The sequence below is a fragment of the Ixodes scapularis genome, unplaced genomic scaffold (genome assembly GCF_016920785.2).
Source record: "Ixodes scapularis isolate PalLabHiFi unplaced genomic scaffold, ASM1692078v2 PGA_scaffold1__304_contigs__length_218370807, whole genome shotgun sequence".
NCBI classification, from domain to species: Eukaryota; Metazoa; Arthropoda; class Arachnida; order Ixodida; family Ixodidae; genus Ixodes; species Ixodes scapularis.
The window spans coordinates 156,863,323-156,884,949 of record NW_024609846.1 but is presented as its reverse complement, the minus strand read 5'-3'; the positions used below and the strand labels follow the sequence as shown (position 1 = coordinate 156,884,949).

General features: G+C 43.0%; 1 protein-coding gene across 1 annotated transcript in view; it reads left to right on the top strand.

Moving 5' to 3' along the window:
• The first annotated feature begins 502 nt into the window (after window positions 1-502).
• Window positions 503-21,627, top strand: part of LOC8030988 (optomotor-blind protein) — a 94,244-nt gene continuing 73,119 nt past the window's right edge. Inside the window, exon 1 of the mRNA XM_042290979.1 lies at window positions 503-1,170. Within this exon, the coding sequence (XP_042146913.1) occupies window positions 797-1,170 (374 nt within the window). The 5' untranslated portion in view covers window positions 503-796. The remainder of the gene's footprint in view (window positions 1,171-21,627) is intronic.

The following is a 21,627-nucleotide window of genomic DNA, read 5'->3' as shown; positions in this document are numbered from 1 at the left end:
GAAAACACGGCGCCGCCAGCGTCGCGTCCACACAGCAAATGATCGTCTGCGTACCACTTCCGACGAGAGAGGGAGCTGCTCGGTGCGCCGAGAGCGCCACCGCGGCGTTCCGAAGAATCGAACACGTCACTCATGACGTCAGAGGGCGTGTTTCTCCAGTAGCCCCGCCTCCCACATGGTGGGGGGGAAGGGAGGGGGGGTGACGGCGTCGGCAGCTTTCGTGTGAGCCGCAGACACTCCGTTTTAACGCGCCGTTCTAGTCCACGATTTTGAACTAATCGATGGAGATTCGAAAGTTGAATCGAAGTCGTGGGGCCGTCTAGATCGGGGGCGCATTTCGGAGTGCGTCTAGGCAGCCGTCGGCTGTTGCCGAGGCCCCCAAAAACGCGCATCGCCGAGAGCCGCGAGCGTTCGACGCGCGTCGGCGGGCGACGAAGGGGGCGCCACTCGGAAGGTGCCGCGCTCGACGCCCCTCTCATTATCCTGGGAGCGGGGCCGCGAGGGCCGGCGAATGGCGGCGTCTGCGCTGCCACGTCACGGCTGCGGCGCCGGAGCGGCGGCCCCTGACGCGAGAATAGCTAATCACCCGGGATGTGGGGCCCGTCATTTTCGCGCGGCGGCATCGCAGGCACGCCTCCGGCTAGAGTGCTGCTGTCGTCCCCGAGTCGAGCGGTGTCGCGCCTAGCGCCCCAGAGCCGTGGCGGCCGAGCAACGCGACGCAGCAGCAGGCGGCTCCGCGCTCCTGCAGACGACAGCGTCGCCGTCACCGCAGCCGCTGCCGCCGCCGCCGCTGGAGATGCGATCTTCGCCCGGTGACGCGATGGCCTTCCAGCCCTTCCTCATGCCGGCCGTGCGCCCCACGCCGCAGGACTTTTCGGTGCACTCGCTGCTCGGCGGCGCACAGCCGCCGTACTTGCCGGCACTGGCGGGCTTTCCGGCGTCGCTGTTTCCCAAGTTGCATCCCGGGGCCGCGGGACCGTGTCCTCCGCTGACGGCCGAAGACCTGCTGGCGGCCGCACACCGAGGTGCGCCGCTTTTGCGGCCGCCGCCGGGACTAGAGCCCGAGGACGACGGAGTGCAAGACGACCCCAAGGTGACGCTCGAGTCCAAAGAACTCTGGGAGAGGTTTCACACTTTCGGCACCGAAATGGTCATCACCAAGTCGGGCAGGTACGTGCGATCGGTTCTTTCATGCGGTCCAACGCGTAGTGCAGGCAGACCACGCGTTGGAATGGCACTGAATGTGTGACACGCGATGCTTCGTTCGTAACATTGCCAAGAACTTCTCCAACATGTGCCCCTAATGTTGGTCACGTTGTCAACTGATCGGCTCTGTAAGTTAAAAGTAGACAGGTAAATAGAAGTTTCGAAACTTTCCATTCTAGGCTAAACCAGGGGTTCTGCGAAGTTATTTTGAAAGCTCGTAACTGCAATTATGGCTACTTGAAAAGAAAAAAAGAAAATGTTATACGAGATTGCCGTTTGTTCCCACGAAAACTAAATAAAAAAAAAATAAGAGGCGTTCCGTGTTGCGTAATAGATAGAAGTCAAGGCAAAGTCAACAGATTTCCATTATTTACGAATAAGAAGATGCTATATTGCCATCGCGCTTAAATGAAGGGAAATTATTAAATCTGCTTGTACACAGACCTGAAACACAAATTTCTGCACTTTGTATATTGTGTAAATGCTCGAGACTATGTGTCCCTAATAACTCTTTGCTATATAACCAACACAAATGTTTTTGTTGTAATAAAAAAATCAAGGGACTCCTTTGTTCCGAGGTCAGCGTTTTAAAATAGTTCTGAATTCCCTTAGCAACAAACAGCATACTTCTAGTGTACTTCTGGCGAACTTACTACAAAGACTTTCTTTTGTAGTAATTCCGCGTTAAATTGGCCGATCTCGAGTGCACACAAGTGACTTTTATCCCGGTATAATTCTAGTAGTCTTGGAATTCGTATTTAGAACATACTACGCGTGCTTTGTAAGTGTGCATAAACTCATGTTATACGGAAATCCAAATGTGCACGTTAAGAAACCATACTGGTTGAAGCAATACAACCAGAAATTTTTCTTTATAACAAATTGATAGAAATGGGACAGCTTTGCGTTCTGGCTCGCGAGTTGTTTTACAGGAGCTTCTGATTTTAATGTTTCGCTTAATACAGTTATTTGACCTATACAGTCTGGAATTCTGCATTCTCTCGAATGCCGACTGATAATTTGACGCACCAAATAACACGCACGCACAAATACCCGCGCCCTCACACATGGTCGAGGGAAGAACGACAAAATAACAGCGGGTAAACTTTAATGGTGACAGTAGTTGCGATGTGTGTAACAGTTTTGCTCACCCCGATCGGTAAAGTGATGGATTAAACCGGTACGAGGTATTCGCCAAGGAGACAAACAGTGCAGGTTATTAATGATTGTGGTACTTTGCTTTCTAAGCCACCTGTTATACTCATATACGTTTCCTGAGCCACGTATACATTCCAGAACCGAAAATGAAAGAGTTGGAGATTAATTTTAGTGTACCCGAAACGTTTGTGCGAGCATTGTGCTCACTGTTGAAATTAGCGCAGCAGGTTTTTCGTGAAGCGTCAAGGCCGAGACGACATCCGCCGAAGTTAAGCATGTGCATGCTTTCATGTGTAAAAGCTACAGCGACCCTCTCTACCTGGCATACCATGATCAACTGAAAAACTATTTTAAAATATTTGAAATGGGGATATGTATTTGGAACAAAGTAATATCCCACTGCATTAGCATAATCTGATTTCACGGGTTGTTTCCCAATATAAGCCACCGAGGTTGAAGTTAAAAACTTAAATTGTGGTTTCATTTTAAGTCAGACAAGCTTGTCGATGTCGTCCTAAGATTCGCTCAAAATTCTCGATTTTTTTTAAAGGTCTGGCTTTTTTTTTGTGCATGATATTGATTGTGTTTGCATTTGTAATGTGCATCAGTGTCAGTATGTTTTGGGTCTCCCGATTTGACACAAATCTATGACCCCACCCGACAGGCTTTTTGCAAATCAAATGAAACTATGTGGTACCTTATATATGCACTGGTTTGAACGGTGAGAAAGTACTATCAATTTAACTTTATTTATTTATTGTGATAAAGTTTTGTGCTAATAAACGAATCGAAGTGTCATCTTGAAGATGTATTGTTTCCAAAAGACTCGAGAGCGACCGAAACATCAGTGATCTTTATAACGGCTTCCAAACCTTCAGAATATGGGAAATTTACGAATGTTTGAAGTTTTACTGAAACCTGCAGTAAAGATATATGCAAAGTACTCGCGAGCGCTATTCAGTCGTAGGAAAAAAAAAACGCATAACCATGCAAGCCAATTACCTGAGTGTAATAAAACTACCCTAAAGCTCCCTCCCCCCCCCCCCCCCCCCCCCCTTAGGTTTTGCATTGACCATGCCTTAATTTCCTTGGTGTATTGGTTTATCGGGGAAGGGGGAAGGGGGGGACGCAAGGAGGGAAAAACAAGAAACTTATGCACATGGAGAAAAACGGAAACAAACCGTGTGGTTGACGACACTACTCATAGACGGCGCTTCATAAAACAAAACTATGAATGTTTTTTTTTTTCGTTTTTGTTTTGTTTTTTGTACATGACTATTTGAAAGCAGATACAGCAGATCCGAATGTATGTGGTACCACCTGCCAGTATTCAGCGTTAGTCACAGGGTTTGTTTCCCCTTTTCTCTCCATGTATATAATAACACGTTTTTCCTTTCTTGCTTTTTCTTTTTTTTTTTTAGGGGGGAGGGGGGATCCAGAACTTTACATTTGTGAATTTTTAGTATGATGAGTGTACCACCTCTAAGGTCACCTTTGTGGCGTTTTATTGAACCCCCTTCATTGGCTTGTTTTTATAAGGTTCTTTTGTACGAGCGATTTGAGCTAAGGCTCCTACCTCTTATTTTGTAAATGATATTCCGTCAAGAGCCTGTGAAATGTACGAACATGAGCGTGTATAACTTCATCAGCACTTTTCAAAACGTCTTAGGAGAACCGGAATAGTCAAATGATGAACGAGGTGAGAAGTACCGCGTGGTTTCGGGAACCGCCTAGACAATAAAAACCACATGACCACTTTTTTTTTAATTATTATTACTGCATGTTGGAGAGAAACATAAACAAAAAGCATTGATAAGTGGAGCTTAATGTTTTTTAGCATTTAAAATTTTCGAACGCAAACTTTGGCGAACATTGTTTGAAAATATTTAATAAATGAGAGAACTGTGTACTGTCACTTTAAACTGGTTCTGTTTTTTGTTACCTTTTCTTAAGCATAGCCAATTTTTATTTATTTTTCTGTGTTTAATGGGAAAGAGGCAGGGGGTATATATAAAATGGAATCACAAAAATGCTTAAATTACAAAAGCAAAGATTCAAGCAACCTTTTAAATCTACTCATTTATTCATATTTCATTTAAAAAAAGTTAGTGAGAGTGCTAATGAACATCACAGCTGATTTAACCAACAAATCCTGATCGGTAATAATTGACAACCAGAAATTTAGTATCTTCAAAGTCTAGATGGCAGGCGAAAGCTCAGCGAGAGACAAAAGTAAGACATTCGTGGTGTGTTTTTTACTCAGCGGTCGTAGTCATGGATTCCTTAATGGGGCGATGCAACGACTTTTGTATTTTGCGCAAATACCGCTTAGAACAAATCCCTGACGTTACGGACCTGTGAAATACCCGTTTGTTTTTCACCACACGCAATTGAAGTCGCAGAAAAAAATAAAGAAAAACGAGCAGCGTTCACCCCCTCAACTCGCAGCCAAAACAAGCGCCACGTGATCTGGAGTCGATTATATGCCGCCAATGTTGATCACAGCCATGCGCTGGGGTTGGCAAGGCACAGGACACGCGCTGAGCAACAGACATTGTTATGGTTCGGCTGTTGTCGTCATTGCAGCAATTGGACACAGGACACTATCCGAATGCGTCTCGAGCTAGCAATTATCACGAGCCCAAATCGAGTGTCCACGCCATGCTCGGGTCCAATCTATGAGCCGCATTCAAATATCGTCACTGGGCGGTACAGCTACCGCCCAGCTACGTCATCAGGTTTTGCGAAGGAGAGATTGAATGAAAACACTCTGTTTTGTTTTCAAAATTACAGCGAAACAAAGGAGTTTCTTGGCTAGTGGCGTTGCGTGCGAGTATCCTCGAGTCCCACTAGTGCCAGTAAGCTCTTGTAAAGTGAAAAACATTCCAATTGAATATCGTTGCACCGCCCCTTTAACTGACATAAAGGAGAATTCAATTATTATTATTATACGAAAACAACTCCGCGGCCCTATACTCAAACAACGTATTTCGTCTATTGGTGACAGCGTCCCCGAAATTACTACTAAGCTGCTGTCAGTAACGCTATCAACGATGGCCACGTGCTGGGCTCCCCAGGTGATTTAGTGCCGATTAAGGGAAATAAAGGAAACTTGTCCAGTTTAGGAGCGGGCCTCCTACGAAAAATATTTATTTGGTTGCAAGGCAAACCTTTCCATGGATTCATCTAAAAACGCTAACCGTTTTGGCCTCTCTTTTTTTTTTTTTAATTTGGCATTTAGATGGTTTCTTTCGACCGCTCTCTTTTTCACCTCTTTTTTTTTCGTTTTATTTTTTTATCAATTTCCAAGCAGATGCACGAAATGTGGAAGCGACTAAAAGTAATGCTCAGTGCGCGACGTAATGCAAAAAAAAAAAAAAAAAAAAAAAAAGCTTCATAATAAGAAACTTGCTATCGATTGCCCCTCATACAGAGCGGGCACATTGGAAGAACCTTTAGGTGAGGAAATCAGTATAAGTCACGACTTATTCTCTGCGGCACTTTGTAGAATCCATACAGACGACAAGCCTGACTGAGGAAGAGAACTTCGCGCAGTTATACATTAACATGCATAACGTACACGCTACGCAATTCACTAGGATTTTTCCTCTAAGATAAATGAATATAACGAGCATGCCTTTTGGTGAGGTAAAACAACAGTCAAGAAAATGACTGACAAAGCTCAAAATTATACAAAAGGGTACATGCAAGAGCAAAGCGAATTAAACGAGAAAAGCTAGAAAAATTAGCAGAACTAATTTAAAGGCAGTAAATATATAAAAAATATTAACAAAACAAATTAAATGGGATATTGTTGTCTAAATAACAATGGAAATTAAAGACGAGAAAGGAGCCGTGCAGGAAAATCTTGATGAAGATGTAAAGGGAAGAAACCGGGTGGTGTTAGAGCAGTGGTTCTCAAATGGGGGTCCGCGGACCCTGTGGGTTCTGCGAAGGCATTCTAGGGGTCCGCGAAGGCCAGCGTCATCAGTGAAGCCCGGCAATAAAAGTTGTCTCTTCTTAGATTGAGAAGAAACGTTCCAACCTGTCGGGTGAGTTTTCTCGTCTATATGTCAGTAAGAGAAGCCTACTGCCCACCAGCCCTTATTTATATCCATTTATTGAATCATTATCATAATTAACCTACACCTTCCCCGTCCCCTTACCGCGAGCGGAGTCCTCCACCATCTCCGCCGATCCTGAAGGGATCCGCGAAACATCAATGGTTGAGAACCACTGTGTTAGAGGAATGTTTTTTTTTTTGTTTTTTGTTTTTTAAATATTTATCTTGCATTAGCTCTGAACCCATGTCGAGCCTTGGTTGAGAGGTCGGTAAATAAGATCACGGAGCTTTTTCGATATATGAGTGATCATGACATCAGGAGATCCACGGGAACCACAGATAGAATCTCGATATGCAGTTCAAAATGCGTGTAGCACGGGTCGGCCGCCATCAGCTCAATGTTTCTCAGCTTGATGTCAGGTATAATGCTCCACAGCACCGTCCCTCAACTGCGACAGCCGACCACAGTCTAGTCGGGAATCTACAATTTAACAATCTTACTAAAACAAAAATCTAAATCATCTATTGTTTTTTTTTTCTATTTTTTTAGTTGATTTAAAGAGGCAAACAAAAACGCAATATATTGTCAAAATACGCGTTCTACCGATGACGCCCTAATATTGTAAGAAAAAAAAACATTACTATTTTTATTTAGGTTACAAAAAGCACACGCACAAAAAGGATGACAGGGATGTGAGCAACCTGGAGGTTTCATTAAAAATTAGTTTAAGAAAAAAGCAACAAAAAAAAAGTGTATTTCCAAAGAAAAAAGTTCCAGGTGCTTAAATACCTTTTGAGCAGCATGCCAGTTGTTATCACATCGTCTTCAGCCAATTTCCGTGTTGAACTTTATTTCAGCGGAAGACGGAGCGTTCCCTCCTGTTGTGATATCGGTGACTTTTAGCAAACCGTTACCGTGTTCCGCGCACTGCCGAAGCCTTTGAAGCATGCTTTTAAGCGTGCGCCCGCAGGTGACTGCGGGTGGCACCGTGACCGCGCGGCGTGGGCTTCAAAGCATGCTTCAAAGGCTCCGGCAGTGCGCGGCACAACAAAACATGGTAACGGCTTGCTAAAAGTCACCCTTGTACAAACTGTCATAGACACGATAACCGAGGAGGGCATTGTTAATTGTCTCGAACTTTTGGAATCCAAACTTCGGATGCAAACTATCAAGAATGAAAAGGACAAAATGATAAGGCGCGCACAGATCCGCTGCACCAATTTCCGTGCATTGTGGCCGTTTATATATAGGTATATATATATATCAGGGTGTCGAACCGGAACCGAACCGAAAACCGGAACCGAACCGGTATTTTTTTCCGGAACTGAACCCGAATCCGAACCGTTATATTGTTATCGCGATGAACCCGAACCGGAAAAAAAATAACGGTTACCGGCTCATATCAAAACGGTTCGGCCACGCGCTGTTGACAATGAATGTGCTATCAATGCCATTTGTTTTTTAAGTGCCGTCAACTGACACACACCTCGCTTACATATTTTTCTTCTCCACTCAGTCTTAGGAATATAAACGCTGCATCCATAAATCTTGACAAACGCTGCATCCATGAATCTTGACAGAGGAACCAGTATTGCGCTCGTCGCGGCTTGCACGGAAGAAAAAGAATTGAAAAACTGTGCAAAAAAAAAAAAAAAAAAATCGCGTCACGGGATTTCATTTTCTTACAATCTCGTAAATCCTAAATGCTGCTGTGTGCTCATTTCATAACACGTTTCTAGAACGCGCGAGTTCTTGAAGCTTGCTTCGATCGGAATGAGAAATGAAAAGGCTGTGGAGTTTGATAATAATGCATCCGGTTTCGTATAGGCACTTAGAAGCTAACATATTCGTGAGACAGCGAACTCTTCTATTTTAATATTTATCCTATTACGTCCTTCTGGCGTTGCGTTCGGTGGAGTCTTTTTCATATTCCGTACCTTGTTTAATGAAAACTTCTTTAAGGGTCTAATTTGAGTTACCGAAGGCTAGTTCAAATAAAGAAAGCTGTACTTTCTCCCCACTGTTCCTTCAGTTGCTTACACGCCGAGGTGGCGGTATAGTTAGCGAGTTCTACTTGTAAGTGGGTTTGTGAAGAGGTCGCGGATTTTAGAGCTACTGCGTCGGACCGAATTAGATGAAGTCCGAATGCCTAAACGTCGGTGAGGTAACCTTTGAGTGCACATAAAGAAACCATTCCTGGTAGAAATCCCTGAGCCTTACACTACGATGTATCCCGTTTCGTATGTGCTGATTTCAGATGTTTTATTTGTAATTTATTTTGATGTTGCAATTTGTCATTTATAATTTCCGAACCGGTTCGCGAACCGGTTCAGCGCCCCGAACCGGTTCACGAACCGGTTCGCGGATCGAATTAATCGAACCGGAACTGAACCGGAACAAAATAAATTTACCTGAACCTGAACCGTAACCGAACCAGTATTTTTTTCGGTTCGACACACAGATATATATATATATATATATATATATATATATATATATATATATATATATGCGTTTTTTGTTAGAACCAAACACCTTTACATTGGAAGTTTGCCTAATATTGTTTGCACCGAGAGCCCGGGATCTTTATATCGATGCATGACAACCAAGCCACAAAAATTGTCACGGGTTACAAGGAATATTGTTAGCTGTAACATATTACGTACAAATCTGCTTACAGACATCTTTTATTTTTAATATCTTTTTTACACTCTTGCACCGTATGTTTACGCATAATTGCGTATTTTCAGCTACAATGATTTCCCTAATATTTTGTTTTCTTTTTATCTATTCGCTTACATTTTTTTCTTTCGCGATATATGTACGAGGTTTTACTAAAAACAACCCCTCGGTCGCGACGCAGGTTTATATTTCGTCGGTATTATGTACAGGAATGTGATATGTCAAAAAAGATTATGTAAAAAAAGCGTTTTTTTTTTCTTAATTGTTAAATTTCGTTTTCTGATGTTTTCTTTTTTTTTTTCTTCTGCTTGAGGTGAATGAAATCTTTTAAACCGTGCGGTAGTATTAGTTAACGAATGGGGCGATGACCACAGTGATGTGACGTGAAGCATATCAAAAACATCTGATCGCTCGAAGTGCTTGTGAGCACGTAAACGCATCCCACAAGCACTCGAGTGATTCGGTAAGGAATTGCCCGAGCTCTAATAACCACTGACAGTATAAGAAACAGAGTTCGTGACTTGCGATGTTCGCGCTTATCGCTTCATTCTCCGGCGTTCTCTATGGATAATGTCGGACTCCATTATTGCCTGCGAAGCGATGATGAGAGGTGTCAAAACTCGTCACAACCTGCGTCTCTTAAGTTCTCAGTGACTAGGGGCCACTGAGAGTCCCGCTCTATACTTGCCAAACATTTCAGTCAAGTAAAAAAAAAACAGTTATAACAAGGCGAGTGGACGAAATGACTAGACTAAGCAATAAAACCAGTTACTCGAAGTAGTGAAAAAGTCCCTACAAAGAGGTTATAAAATATTTAGAGAAAAAAATCTACGTATAATGTATAAACATCCTGGTGTCACACACACACACACAAAAAAAAACGCGTTATTGATTATATTTAAATAAAAGGAACGCTACCTTACCTCAAATTATGTGTGACACGTTACCGCGACCTTTACAAATAAAAAGTAAATAGCCGTCACTTTTTGTTTAATTCACGAATGAGAAATGTTTTTATTTCGATAGTACTGATATTTAATAGGTGTCATAACGTAATTCAGATACTGTGACTGTTCAAAACATTACCCAAGCTGCTCTAGATACATTTAGGCAGAAATTAATGACTACAGATTGGTACGATGTATTCCATTCTGATGACGTAGATAGCGCATACAACACGTTTATTAAAAAGTTTAAGCAACTTTATTTTGACTGTTTCCCAGATAAAACCATTAAACTTGCCAGAAAGGGACGAAAGCCATGGATGACCCCTACACTTTTTAAAAAGACACGTAGAAAATATCACCTTTATCAAATATTTCTTGCTACCCGTGAAAAAACGGCACTTGAACAATTAAAAAAATATAGAAATCAATTAACTAGGGAAATTAGAAAGTCGAAAAAACTCTATTACTCTAATCTATTTGATGTGGAGTGCCTAAAGAAAGCAGATTTATTGTGGAAACGTATAAACAGTGTTCTTAATATGTCCTATAAATCAAGCAAAATTGAAAACATAAACCATAACGGCGAAACATTGAGTGGTTTGAATTTGGCAAATGCATTTAACAGCTATTTCGTGAATATAGCAAATAGCTTTTACAATCCTAAAGCGTCAGATCACATTTCGTCAATTTCGGATTCACTATTTATCTACCCTACTGATGAAATTGAGGTTTGTTCTTCTATTTTGTCTCTTAATAATAATCACAGTCGTGATGCCGATGACTTGCAAATTAAACCTATCAAGTATGTGATAGATATTATTGCTCCCTGTCTAACATACATATTCAACCTCGCAATATCATCTGGCACTTTTCCCCAAAAAATGCAAACTGCAAAAGTTTTAGCGTTGTTTAAAGCAGGTAACGAAAATGAACTAGGGAACTACCGTCCTATATCTATACTTCCTGTGTTTTCAAAAAGTCTAGAAAAAATAATTCACTCTCGTGTTGTTAACTTTTGTGATAAGCACTGTATAATTACTGATTGTCAATTTGGACTTAGAAAGAATAAGTCAACCGAAACAGCGTTATTGGTTCAAAAAGAAGAAATACTTAAGAATTTCGAAGTAAAAACCTTAACGCTTGGGATATTTTTAGACTTCAGCAAAGCATGTGACTGTATAAATCATTCCATTTTGTTAGATAAACTATATGCTTACGGCATTCGTGATCTTCCTCATGCTCTAATCAAATCTTATTTAGAATATCGTACCCAGTTTGTGCAAATTAATAATGAGAAATCAATTCCATTAACCATATCAGCTGGAGTGCCCCAAGGAAGTATTCTAGGACCACTTCTTTTTTTGTTGTATATTAATGATATTGTGAACATTGATTCAAACTGTAAATATATAATCTATGCGGATGACACGAGTATCTTTTTTTCTGATATATCCGAAGAGGCCCTCATAAATAAAGCTAACGCATTTCTTTCAAAGTTAAAAGTATGGTCTCAGTCCAATTGCTTGACTATAAATACTTCGAAAACAAAAGCAATGATGTTTCGCCCACGCGGCTCAGGTAATCGAGTTTACACTCCTCTTCATTTCGGGTCTTCATACATTGAATTTGTGAATAGCATAAAAACTCTCGGAGTCATTTTTTCCGAAAACATGCTCTGCACAAATCACGTAAAACATCTCTGCTCTAAATTAGGCAAAGTCGCAGGAATTATGAACAAGCATAGGCACGTTCTTCCACCCAGCGTAAAAAAGGTTTTGTACAATTCCTTATTTTATTCTCAATGATGTTACTGCACCCTCATCTGGGGTAACACGTCTTACTCTAACTTGCATATAATACACTTATTGCAAAAAAAAGTGCTAAGAATAATAGGTAACGTTCCCTACATACATCATACGGATTCACTGTTCAAGTCGTACAAGATTATTAATATTCACCAAATCTATAACTATCGTTTAACGATGGCGTATAAATATGCGGCATTAGGACGCTCAAATGTAATTCTTCAACTGTCTGATTTAAAAGAAAAAAGTGATTATTATTCATCGAGAAATCACCAGCCCTGGCAAATTCCGAAATGTAGAACAAACTATGGACAACAAAAAATAAGTTATGCCTTACCGTCTATTCTGAACGAATATTTTGTTAAAAACATAGATATTGTGCAATTGTCCAACAGCCAAATATTCAATTTGTTCATTTGATTTTTTCGTTTTTGACGAGTGTACTGTATGTACTCCTTCGTAGCTGCTGAATGGGGGGCCCGGAGCCTCGTCAAGCTGCATTTATGCAGCGTTTTCTTCGGCCTCCCATTCACCACTTGTACTCGTGGTGAAAAATAAAGTTCGTATCGTATCGTATCGTAACTTAAGGAACAATATGTGCACCGAAAATTTTTACATGATAACCCCCCCCCCCTTTTTTTTTTCTTTTTTTAATATTCCGCACGAATACCTACACGAGTGCTTAAACAAACGTGTCCGAGTATATGAAGATTGGACTCGTTCGCTCAACCATGAAGCGAGCTTTCTCTTCTCCTTTAGCGCTTTTTGGTGGTCAAGGGAGTATCATAACTTAGGGCAGAGTCAAACAGGAGATTTGGGACGCAAAACGTGCCAGCTAGCGCGGTCATAAGACTGTGGTGTGCACAACTCCTCCTCGAACTTATGCCCTGGTGAATCCTCCATTGGTGCGGAGTGCCAAAGATTCGATTTGCAATTTCCAGCGCTTAAAAGGCACAAGGAATTGAGTGTAACAGTTAGCGTATTTTTGTATAAATACTGACGACGTGGCATCTTAGAATGCCAAAAATATTGATCCGTCCAGTTTTTTTTCTCGATTTTTTGTAACTTGTGGAAGTCCGGTGGTGACCAAATTGGTGTTATTGAGATTAGCGGGGTGCGGTTAACTGTCAATTTTCCACTCGCGGAACTGTAATCCGATTGCGATTAAGCGACTCAGAGTCGACGTCACCAGTTGCCTGTCGGCGCGCCGCTGGTGATCCGCAACTCCCAAGTTGCGTGGGGGGAGTTCGCAACCGGGTGCGTGCACACGCAGTTGAGAAGTGAAGAAACGCTTCCGCTACACGGGTAAATTTTTGAGAAAATGTGTTATTATATACAATATTAAAAAGATGGTTACATGGCGTAAGCGGCCCCTCGATTCAAGAAATTCAGCCGTATATTCACCGGAATAGACTCAATATGTATATTTGGTATACATATTGAGGCAGCGCCTCGGAACTATACTGTCCTCACCTACACTGGTTAATGGGCCAGTTCGCGCGCAGCTCTTTACCGTTGAGCCTACAGGCGCACTCCAGAGTGATCCGGTTATCGGTGCGCAGATAAAAACTGCCCAATTGCCGAAGGAGACACCTTCGAACTCCATTTCCTCTCGAGTCAGTCAGAGCCTGAGGATGTGTACTGTGAAGCACCCGCCATCTCCCGCGCGCAAGAGCTAGGAGTTCACTCTGACTACTATACCGCCTTTACTCACACTATTAGCTTTCATCCCCCCCCCCCTTTTTGCATTTACAACGCTTACACACACATTGCCTCTTTACTCGAGCAATATACTCACTACTTACGAACAAGACTCTTACGTTTCCTTTCTTACACAACACAGATACAGCCAATCATCGCGTCCTGCACAAGAAACGTAGCGAATAACGCGCTGTCAAACACGCGATAGTCCGCAACAATGCATCCTCTATGCTGATAGCATTTTCGCGTGAAGGTATACGTTAGCTATATCCGGTAAATCGCGGTGATTTGGGTATCCACCCGCTCAACACGGAAGTAGACCCACGGGTTTTGTTCGTAAATATTGTGTCTATTAAAGTCGAGGAAACATGGTATGATCTTGTGACATCCGTCGTTCTGCCGCTCTCTGATTCGCTCGCTGGGGTGGCGTAGCTGTTGCCGTTTGCCGCTTTATGACGAAACAGAGTGCACCTTTTCTACAGCGCTTGTCAGCCAGGCAAAAACTGCCCATTTACTAGGCTGTAGAAGCTAGCACGCGCGGCGCCTGACATTTCGCAAGCTAAATGAGCTGCTCAGAACTCTCTCCACAACCAAGTAGACAAAGATGACAGCGCGCGAAAGGCGATTATTGGAACGGCCTGTGTAGGACTTGCCAGACGAAGCGGGCACGCGTTTTTGCCATAGCCGCACACGTGGATCGACTCACCAAGGGACTGGTGACAAGAAGCCAATCTTCGGGCGAGGATCAGAAACACGTAGGAGTCGAGCGTTCCTGATGCCGTTTAACGCGTGAATGCAGATCGTTGATCTAGAACTGGACAGCGCTCGGGAGCCCGAGAGTCTTTAACAGCCAAACAAAAATAAAAAAAAACAAAAAACACGACGGGATTTGCTAGGTTTTTGCACATACTCTTGTTCTGCTCAAGGTGACGTTATTAACTACCAATGAAAGGAAAGTAGTGCCTTCTAAAGCGTGTGAGCTGCCGTAAAATATAACGCCCTTTTTCCTTCTCTTTTTTTTTTTTTTCGATCGGGAAAAGGGGGTATATAGTTGTATTCAGAAGGACGTGTTTTGCGAGTTTCACTTCCTCCAAATATATATATATGTAATTAATATTAGGGGTGTGCGAATATTCTAGTTTCGAATTCGTATCGAATAAATGATCATCCGAATAATTTCGGTTCAACTTTCGAATTTCTAGTATATTCGAGTTTTGGAGTAATTCGTTGCGTCGAATATTAGTACCCCTGAAAATAATTGGGGTTTACTCAAGAACGTTGTTCGCGTCGTGAAATCGTCCTCACGGCAAAGTGTTGGATCTCCGGCTCGATCCTGGATTCAGCAGCGTAATTAACAAACCGTTTCGAAAAAAAAAATTAGTTCGTTTCTGCATTCCTCAATCAAATCAGTTCTGCTCTCGGCTTCATAGATGCGTTAAACAAAAAGAAAAAAAGATCGAAAAAAAAAAACACGAAAATGTTACACATCGCCATTTTGAATTCAAGAACCGTGTGGCACCTGCAGTCAGCTCTGTGCACTCTAAAACCTACTCTCTGTTATTACGTCCATAATATGAGAAATGAATCTCAAAGTACAACTTAACAGCTACAATTAAACCGGCCTCTTCCGCTAGCTCGTTCCTCCTCTAGGCGTCCAGCCAAGTGGCTATAGGGCAGGCTCGCAGCCAGGATTTTGTTTCGGGGAGGGGGGGGGGGGGGGGGGGGGGGCTGCCCATGACAAAATGGTGTATGAGGGGGAGGGGGGGAGAGGAGGTCCCAGCAAAATGGAAGATTTCGGGGGCCCCGAATCGCCCCGAATAGGGCGATAATTGTAAAAAGAAAATTAATTAGATAGTCAACTAAGTTTTATCAATTACACTTTTTAAATATTGCATTAATATTATAGTTCTCAACGTAGCAGTTACTAAAGGCTGCATTAGTTTAAACGATTTCCGAAAAGGCAACGAGCTTTGAGATATCGATTGATCAGTTTGCGCGCCTTTTGTCGCCTAGCTGATATCGAAACTGGATGTAGAAGAGCATCAAGTCCTGCAAACAATGAGTCGTACAAGGGTGACGTACCTGTTTCCGGCCCTGGATATGAAAGATATTCACATGTTTTGTTTTAGTTTTTTTTTTTTTTTTTTCATGCGCTAATTGTTTTTGAATTTCCGCTGGTGCCATGCTCATACATTGTATCTTATCGGGTAACGTGACCGAAGCGCAAATGTCGATACACTTCCTAATAGCTTCCTAATAGCGATGAGGAAGTTTTAGAATAGCGTAGCAAAGGCTTTTCGTGCGCAAAGAGTAGCGTCGTTATCAATGCGCATGCGCCAAACGCTAACCGCGTTTCGCGCTTTGCGCGCCCTATTTTAGCGTACACCGTTTTTCGGAAATTGCGTGCGTACGCAAAGAGCCTTTGCGCTTGCTCCAAACGTGATGAACGAAAAGGTGGCTAAAGGCAAGGCGAGCACAGTTAGAAAATGGCGGCTCCCAGGACTGCAGCTGCGGCAACTTCGGCGTGACGTCTGCTGTATTTTCGCGGCTGTGAGTTTCCATACAGGACGATATTGCACTCCCACGGGAGACGCACGTCACAAACAGTTTGGAAGACCCGGCAAAGTGTGAAAGTGTCACCGACAACTCGCTGCTGGCAACGCGCGAACATTTCTCGGGGAAGGTTCACTACAGGGTGTGCGAATGTGAGTGTCAGTATGCACGATTCCACGTCAAAATGTCCAACGAGACGAAATGTCCAACGGGTCAGAATGTCCAATATTGGACATTTCGTCTCGGTGGACATTTCGTCTCGTTGGACATTTTGACCTGCTTGGACATTTCGTCTCGTTGGACATTTTGACTCTTTGGACATTTCGACCCGATTGGACATTTCGTCTCGTTGAACATTTTAACTCTTTGGACATTTTGACCCAATTGGACATTTCGAATCGGTGGACGTTTTTACCCGATAGACATTTTGACCTCTTTGTATCGTTGGCCCAGACTCTGGCACTGCATAATGCTGAGACGGACGTCTTTAGAATTCCGAATACTTACAGGCGCCCCGGGTTTTCGCTAAAGCGGTAGTAGGGTGATGACTTAAAGAAATCTGACAAACTTTTTTGGGGGAAAACAAAATATTTCTAATCGCAAAAAAAAAAAAAAAAAAAAACTAATTTACGTTGCGGACGCTGGTAGTCCGCTAAAATGTAACCCTAGCGGTTGGAAGAAAATGTCAAATTTCAGATTTGTGCTCTGGTTAAAAGGTGGTGGGGGGGGGGGGGGGGGGGGGGGAAGGGGGGGGGGTGAATTTTTTTTTTTTAATTAACAAATGGGGCACGTTCCCGGTGACGGACGCTGTTCATCTTCATGTATTCCCGGCTATGTTGACCACCATTTAAGCACTGAAAATTTCTAAGCATTGCCTAAAATAAATCAGACTACGGTATGTTCCGAAAAATTGGCTTAAATTGCTCCAGCTTATTTTTCGATGCTTAAAACAGGGTTTCCTTACTTAACCTGCAAATTAGGAGACACCTAAGGCAATATAATTAAACGTGATGAACAACGGCAGCAAATGCAATAATATATTTTGTAATTAGGATACGGTGATGGATTAGGTGATTGAAGCAAAGTTAAAATAGCGCTAACTAAAACGTTGGATTAGGTAGTTGGTTCATGACTAAAAGGAATGAAAAACGCAAAAAGACACCAACGGAAAAAAGAAAGGTTGTGTTTTATGTCTTCTCTTTCGTCTGTATCTTTTTGCCTCTACAATGTTATCTTATATTGCGCCAATTTTAATGTATAAAAACCAAGGAGGGTGCTTCGTGCCCAGGTCCACGAGGTTCACATACGGACGTTTGCAGCAGAAGCGTTTAAAACGAGACTCAAGAGGAAATTACTCATTGCACGTGCATTCGTCATTACATTATTTAAGTCGTCCACCCCGAATCTTTCCCCCGGATAGGGCGAGCACATGAATACGCAGTGTGTACGAAGAAACCCAGCATGTTTCAGATTCGGCATCGCATGCTTTTTTCGCTGCCATCCTAGCTTCCTTCCCTCGATAAAGGGGACAGATGAGTGCACCCTTGTTATAATTAAAGTCACTGATAGTGGCATTAGTCAGAAGGCCTTCGACAGGGGTCGGCGCATTCTGCGCCTCCCGCAGTTTTTCGCGCGTTTCTATTCCATATCTGACTCGAGCATACTTGATATAAGCAGCATTGAACAGGGTTGCAAGAACTTTCATAATAAGCATTCTTAACGCAAGCCATACAGCGTGTATACAGCATGGAACGGATAAAAAATGACACGTGGACATTTCGTCTCGGACATTTCGACTCGATGGACATTTTGACCTGATTGGACATTTCGTCTCGATGGACATTTCGTCTCGATGGACATTCTGACCCGATTGGACATTTCGTCTCGATGGGCATTTCGTCTCGATGGACATTCTGACCCGATTGGACATTTCGTCTCGATGTACATTTTGACACGGGTGTCACGTGGCCTATTGGACATTTTGACTCGATGGACATTTCGTCTCGTTGGACATTTTGACCAGAAGCCAGTATGCACGAGACCAGACGAGACCTCTCGTGCCGAGGCGACGCAATGAAGCCGACACGACCGGTCGACCGCTCCCGTCGCATTCTCGTATTTTAAACATTTCAAAAATGTATACTCTGGGCCAAAAGCTTGTTGTTGTTTTTCTCAAGTTACAGCATTTCCTCTGTGAAATAAAAAAAAAAAAAAGGTGTTACTGTATCCTGATGGCGTTGCAAGCGTGAAATGCTTGGGTTTCTACGTTGCGCCGGAGAAGCCCTATTCTAAAACTCTCTTGCGTGCGTGCCCTAACAAAAGCGCTAAATTTAGCACTTGCGTGCGCGCTAAAAGTCCGTGCGTTATTCTTAAGTCCCTGTTATCTGGGCAGCGAGCCGTCCGCGTCTCCACCAAGGATAAGCTGGCGAAATAGCGACGAAGTTTCTCTCACGATTGCGTCACACTTCTTCGTCATTCTGCCATTAATGAGTCTTAGTAGATCTTTCCGTTACCTTCGATAGCAATACCCGAAAACGGCACGATGCATGCGCAAATATGTGGAGACAGTATCGGGTATTGTTATCGCCGCTGTCGGAACAATCTACTAAAACTATATTGTGGGCAGGGTTTGCGGCGATTCTTCTGCGTCCTGTTCAGAATCGGTTTTAGAGGATCGATGCATATCTCAAAGCTCTTTCGTAACCTTTTCCCCCCAAATTCGAGCCTCTAATAAGCATTGCTTTCAAAACATCAGTGGCTACATGACCTAACTGGCATTAATTAAAAGCTTCAGTGACATGTTTTAGAGCCCAGCTCTTATGCTCCCGTAGGCGCCGGCGCAACCGCGCGCGTTGCATTATTGGACGTCACAGTTTCCCCTCTAAATTTAGCGGGGAAATTGAATTGGTGTTGAGGACAAGTGACGTCAGTTTCCCCGCTAAATTTAGCGAGGAACCTTAACCCGCTAGATTTAACGGGGAAATTAACGTCACATGACCTCAACACCAATTCAATTTGCCCGCTAAATTTAGCGGGTAAAATTAACACGCTAAATTTCGCGGAAGCATTTCGCCGCTAAATTTAGCCGGGGAATTTTCGCTAAATTTCCCGATAAATGGAAGGGCAGGAGGAGAGGAGGAGGAGATGGTACGGAGGGGGAAAAATTAAAGGGGCATACCTTCCCCTTCGTACCCTCCCCTTTTCCTCCTCAAGAGCTGCGCTCTAATTTCGTATTACAGAAAATTGTAAACGTCTTTCATTTTTTGTTAACTAGCTTACTGACCGTGATGGCCATCCTGTTATCTAATACCCGCCGAGTTCAATTAACATTCAGCGAAAACAGGAAAGTTCATGCAGCTATCACTCTTTTTTTTTTCTATTGGGATTAAGAGTAAATTTCATGTATGTATCTGTGGAGCATTATGTCGATTACGGCCAGAACCGAGCGCTTTTAATTACACCGGTCTTCCCAATATATATTCGCGACTCCAGCGAACTACAAGGGGCGCGCTGGTCAGACGAAATGGCGGACGAAAAGAGGTCGCTTTCGTCGTCCAGCACGCGGACCACGATACATCTCTTGCACTGCAGCGTAAAATCAGTGTTATATATGAAAGCCAAGCAATTATTCGACGGTAAAAACCTTCTTCTGGTCAGTGCGTAGGAGTGACACGGCGGAAGCATAAAAGTAATTGCTGGAAATGATGTTTGTTTCTATGCCGCCTATGAGAACCAAGCAGACGACAGAGTCCAAACGACCTCCACTCTTGGGCTTCTCGGCGTTACCGCTATACGCGGCGTCAATTTCGCTGGAGTCGCCCATACCATTGCCTAGTGGAAGCCAAAACGAGAATTATTGCATGTTCAACCCTTATGCATAGGTACATTTAAGAATTCGTACCCAGGGTATGTGCCGAGAAAGTGAGGGAGGGAAGGACACGACAGCGCGCCGGGACGTCAAAACACGGAGCTTTGATTGGAATGCTTAGTAAATAGACCTAAAGCTACAGCTAGCCTTTGTCTCGACTGCACTCGTCGAACGCGGCAGAACGCGGAACGACGGCGTCTGGCGTTTGGCTTTTCGCATTCGAACGCGTTCCACGAGTGTAGCGGAGACAAAAGCAGCTCTAGCTTTAGGTCTACCCACTAATCCTTCCAATCAGAGCTCGGCGTTCTGACGCCCCCGTGCGCTCTCGTCTGCTTCACTCCCTCGGTTTCTCGAAGCATTAAACGAGGAAAACATCCGAAGAAGTAATTCAGTGAGCGTGTAACGTCATGAATGATTGTCTTGGGTGGAACGATGTCTTCATGCGGTTCGTTTCAGCCATCAGGTGTATAGCCGCAAAACTGAATATGAGATATGAGGATGTATATATGGTACTGTGATGAGGTGCAGATGCACCTTATTACAGCGTCGCATATTTCCTCGTGTCTTATATTTATTTTTCCGGCTACACCCGATGGCTACAACGACCACCTGCGGCTACACCGCATGCAGGTAGGTGGTCGTTGGAAAGCTTTTAAAAAAGTATAAAAATACGTCGAGCAGTACGCCTGCGTGAACATCGCGGTGTCAATACTAAACCGGGTGTAAGTATAACGGTGCTAAAAAAAGAAAAAAAGAATATTGATGTGTAATAAAAGAAACGACATATTTTTGAACGGAACCTTCATTGGGTATGCGATATATTTATGAGAATTGTCTTAAATTCATGATGCATGCTCTATATTTTTTTTGTCATACTATTATATGCGAGGCACTTGACAGATGAAGGAGCGAAACCAAGGTCACAGCAGCAGAAACCAAGGGTGCGGTTTGAATTGGAAATAATGCTGCTCATTCGCATTTTCCGGGAAAGGTCGGAAGTGTCTGCCAAGGTATATGTAGTTTGCTATTGGAGCGATGCCCAGGTTACCAAAGGAGTAAAAGTGTGAAAACGTCAACCAGCAAAAAAAGAAAAAAATAGTATAGGCATAGTATAGGCATTGAGGTTTTACTTAAGGAATTTATAAAGCTATCTTGAAGATCAATAATTTATTTTGACGAAACTACTTTGCAGCATAGATAAGTCATCCGTATTACCGATGTCTCCCTAACCGCAAATCACACTCATTAGCAAATAAGCGAACGTTAGAGGCAAACGCAAAAATAATCATTAATAGGAAAAGCAGGCGGTTCAAAAACAAATGCTTGGGGTGTGTTGAGAGTTCTGCACCGCTACAAAAGTACCGCATTAACAGCCATGAGGATTAAACGTTTCAAAAAATATTTGGACTTCCCTACCTTTACATTAGTATAACGCTATTTCGACAATGTTTTTTTTTATTTATTTTTTTTTTTTTGCTTGTTTGCGTTATTTAGGCAGATTATTTCCCCATTCTTTTTTTGGCTTTACGTCCTCGATATTCAGAGCGAAGACTCTTGACCGCATTGACTAAATATGCAAGGTCAGATTCGTTAAGTGTACACCAACGTCACACCGCGATGGTGGCGCTGCTGTCGGTACTGCT